Here is a 4,261-nt window from a genome sequence, read left to right on the forward strand (position 1 = left end):
TGTTCAAATTAAGTGGCATTAACTTTCACCAGCGAAGAAATCATCCCTTATTGGATCTCATGCTTCCATAGTCAAAGGCAAGGTTTCGTTGACAATTTCTGATAACTTCAAAGTTTTAGTTTTTTAGTCACAGAAGATATCTGAGGAACTTGAAGACTGTGGCGTGGAGTTAAGGGGAAACGTGTAAATCAAGAAGAAATGTTCAATAGAGACAACAAGATCACAGACATATCATTGCTACCTTTGCAAGCAGACCCTTGAGCACTTGAGAAAATTTAATCGCTAAAGAATGGAAATTAAGCAGACTTAAATGATTTGGTCAGTAAAAATAGTATTCGCAACAGATGGAATGATCAAATGAAGCAAAAAATGATTGAGACAGTGATGCCCATGGACGTTCAAGAACTGTTTATAATAAAGACGAAGACTTTTAAATTGCAGTAATATTAGCAATACATGAAGATTATTGCTCAACATAGGCCCCTACGGTTACAAAGTAAAGGACAATTGTGTAATAAATGAATTAATGCCTTTATACATAAAAATTATGGTAGTTATTTGTGTGGTCCTCTTGAATACCTTGTGTAGTACACAAAAACAATGAAAAACAACCGTATATTTGTAAGCTGGAATTTTGTTAGGATTCTGGTGATATTTTTTTCATTTTTTAAAACAGAAAAGGGCTAATATAAGGGGGAATTTTACTTACATTTCCAAAAGTGAGTTAGCTTACCACCCTAAAATATGTTACTTCGGGTTTAAACAGTAAACAGCAGTTATTACATTCATGTTTTGTAAATTAAAAAAAATTATTTAGGGTATTGAAGCTGCTGTTAAATTGTTCTTTAATTTTGGCGGCCATTTTAAAAAGTGCCCTCAATTGCCTCTCGAAATCTTCACATTAATAACTATAGCTAGTTATACTTTACTCCTATCAAACCTACCTCTTCTGTGCTTATTTTACCCATATATATGTAGTTTATTGGATTTTGGCGGCCATTTTGAAAAAGCGCCCTCACGCGAAAGTTCTCAGGTTACGCCTCTTTTACCTCACATATTCTGATTCCCCATAAAAAAAACTGGTCTAGAAAAACCATATGAGAATTTCTACCTCTCCAAGTGGCACCTATCTCAATTATAGCCTGGTCTACTAGGCCTCAACAAGAGACTTGGTTTATAAAGCATCGTTCCATCCTGCAAGTGTACTTGCTGTTGGCAGTGAAGGAAATATGTTGTAGAACCGATTTTTCTAAGACACAAAAAGCATATTTGACGAAAAACTCGGGAACGGTTAATGAGATGCAAATTTTAAACAATTTTAAAAGTAGGGTGAAAAAGAGGGGTAACCACCCATTTTTTCCAGCTTTTTACCCCAGTTCTTAAATATTCCAAAATCCTCAACTCATTATTAACCGCTCCTGAGTTTTTCATCAAATATGCTTTTTGTGTCAGTTCTACCACATATCAAGCATATTTTTCCTCCGGAGTTTGGCTTTAAAAACTTTAATGTGAAGTATTAAATAGAGCTCAATTACCTAGTGCACAGAGGCTTTTTATGTATTTATTTGTTTATATATTTACATACAATTATTTGTTTTGATACACTTACAAAAATCCGCCACTGGAAATACTCATTAAAAAGCATTAAAACATTAAAACATTAAAAAGCTTTTCACCTAGTATGCAACTGAAACAATTATTTTGTTGCTTTATGTTCTACTATTTTATTATCTGAGATTTAAAAAATAACAATTATTCAGAGATATATCCAACCCATGAGAGTTGAACAAATACTCAGCAGTTTACTGTATACGGCAGTGAAATGGCTTACGATTTGCAATACGCTAGTCGAAGGATGTAGTGGGATATGTGGTCGGAACGTCTCTTCTGAATTTCTGCTGCCGTATTTCCACCTTGAAACTAGACGTAAAGAAATTAGGTTTGTTAGTTTATCAAATAAAATGCTTATGAAATGAATTACTTAACCACTATTACTTGTTGTTTATGAACATTGTTTGATTCAATAATCACATACCGCAATGTTCGTTTACAGCCGTGCAAGTGACATACACAGTAGTGGGTATTAGTATTACTATGGAGAAATTACAGTGCGATCTGTGTCTATAGGAAAAGATAATGTTTGGTAGCGAAAAGTAATGTTATGTTAAATTTCACTCAAACATTATTCATACAACTACATTAAAGTATAGCCTGTGTACTTTACCTTACCTTTACATTCATTCATTCCTGATGATGACATAAATAATAATAATAATAATAATAACTTCATTTAATAAAGCGCAAAACAATATCCATTAAAAATGTTCATCGGCACTGTACAGAATTTAAAAATATTCATAGACCAACATACACTTTAAACATATAAGAAATATACACTAAAAGCTACAGGTAATAGAAATGTTTGAAACCAATAATCATCACAAAATCACAATACCATTTAACACATCAAAAATCTACATTGAAATAAAAGAAAACGCGACATGAAATAGAACGATAAAACACTGAATTTTTTGTATTTTGTAAAAGAAAAAGACAAGACAAGTCTACCAAACCATCAAAATTTAAATCAAAAGGTTAAAAATGCCGAAAAAAAACTACAGTACATCATGTGTCAAAATATTGAATCCCGACACAATGGCGTGCATTTCGATACTTGGAGTATGTATTATACTATCTTACCTTAGCTTTTGGTAGAAATTTGTCTTTAGCGAATTCTGTTTCAAGAGCTTTCTGGTATTGTTTTGATCCCTTTTTTTCTTTAAACGACATTGACTCAATGACTTTAAGAACTGAAAATAAGCACAAACCATTGACAGACACTTCAACATTTTCTCAAGCCTCCTCAATTCAAAATAAAATCTAGAGAATATAGTTTTCAAAATAATTACTCTGCTAAAAAGTATTAATGTGTAATTTCATATATACTAAATTGGTGGTTTCTGGCAATAAACCAAAAGGGCAATAAGTCAAAACAGCAATGACCGAAATGGCAAAAAACCAAAACGGCAACACTTTTTGACTAGAACGGCAATAGACCAAAACGGCATTAAGTCAAAACGGCAAGATCAAAACGATGCTAAACAATTTATGTCATAAAAGTAAAAACACGAAAAAATAAAGTAATTATAAACATGAAAGTGTACTAAAATCAATATGGTAAAAATGAGGCTAAATAGCAGTATGATCAGCAGCAGCAATAATATCATAAACAACAATAATAATAATAATAATAATAGTACTGTAATAATAATAATAATAATAATAATAATAATAATAGCAATAATAATAATAATAATAATAGTAGTAATAATAATAATAATTTAGTAATAGCAATAATAATAATAATAATAATAGCAATAATAATAATAATAATAATAATAATAATACAGTAATAATAATAATAATAATAATAATAATAATAATAATAATAATAATAATAATAACAATAATAATAATAATAATAATAATAAAAATAATCACACAAATTCAATATTAAAAAGTTTGGGGGTGGGTGGAACAATATGAAAGCAGTAAAACATTTAAACAAATAAAACTTTCAAATACAGACAAAATGACTGAGGCTAAACAATTTATGTCATAAAAGTAAAAATAATAATAATAATAATAATAATAATAATAATAATAATAATAATAATAATAATAATAATAAACATTGAAAGTTGGAAAAAGAGCCCATGGCAATATTTGATTTGCCTATCGGGACAATTTCAAAACGATTGAAAAAATTATTATAAACTGGGGCCGGCGCACGGTGGTACTTGCTAGTCTTGGCACTGATTTCGCTCCTAAAATTGCCATTTTGGTCTGTTGCCGTTTAGGTACTTGTCATTGCCGTTGAGGTCTGTTGCTGTTTTGGTACTTGTCATTGCCGTTTTGGTTAATGCCGTTTTGACCTGCTACCAAATAGGTACTTCTAGCACAGTACAAGGGGTTGCCTACAGTAGATACTTTTAGCAAACAACCGCCCCTTTCTTTTTTAGTTCAACCTTGCTCTCTCAGTCACCATATCTTAGGGCATGATGTTCTGTATGTAGTGGTGTATCTAGGGGTGAACAGGGGCCCCAAAAAAGCGTTCCCCTCACCTTCCCATCATATTGGCCTTGAAAAAAATATTCAAAACAAAAAAAATCTTTTGCAAACTATAATCATCAAGCCCACCCACCTCCTAAATTCACCTTGTCCCCCTCCCTCAGCCCCGAGGCTGTCTCTTATACACATC

General features: G+C 31.5%; 1 protein-coding gene across 1 annotated transcript in view; it reads right to left on the minus strand.

Annotated features, from left to right (window-relative positions):
• The window catches only part of LOC117119800 (DNA primase large subunit-like), a 36,384-nt gene that overhangs the window by 31,361 nt on the left and 762 nt on the right, over positions 1–4,261 (minus strand). The window contains exons 2-3 of the mRNA XM_033264716.1: positions 2,701–2,810; positions 1,832–1,920 (exon numbers count right to left, since the gene is read on the minus strand). Of these exons, the coding sequence (XP_033120607.1) occupies positions 1,832–1,920; positions 2,701–2,810 (199 nt within the window). The remainder of the gene's footprint in view (positions 1–1,831; positions 1,921–2,700; positions 2,811–4,261) is intronic.

This window comes from Anneissia japonica, unplaced genomic scaffold (genome assembly GCF_011630105.1).
Source record: "Anneissia japonica isolate Jap-2015-1 unplaced genomic scaffold, ASM1163010v1 scaffold724_len3256291_cov202, whole genome shotgun sequence".
Classification (NCBI taxonomy): Eukaryota; Metazoa; Echinodermata; class Crinoidea; order Comatulida; family Comatulidae; genus Anneissia; species Anneissia japonica.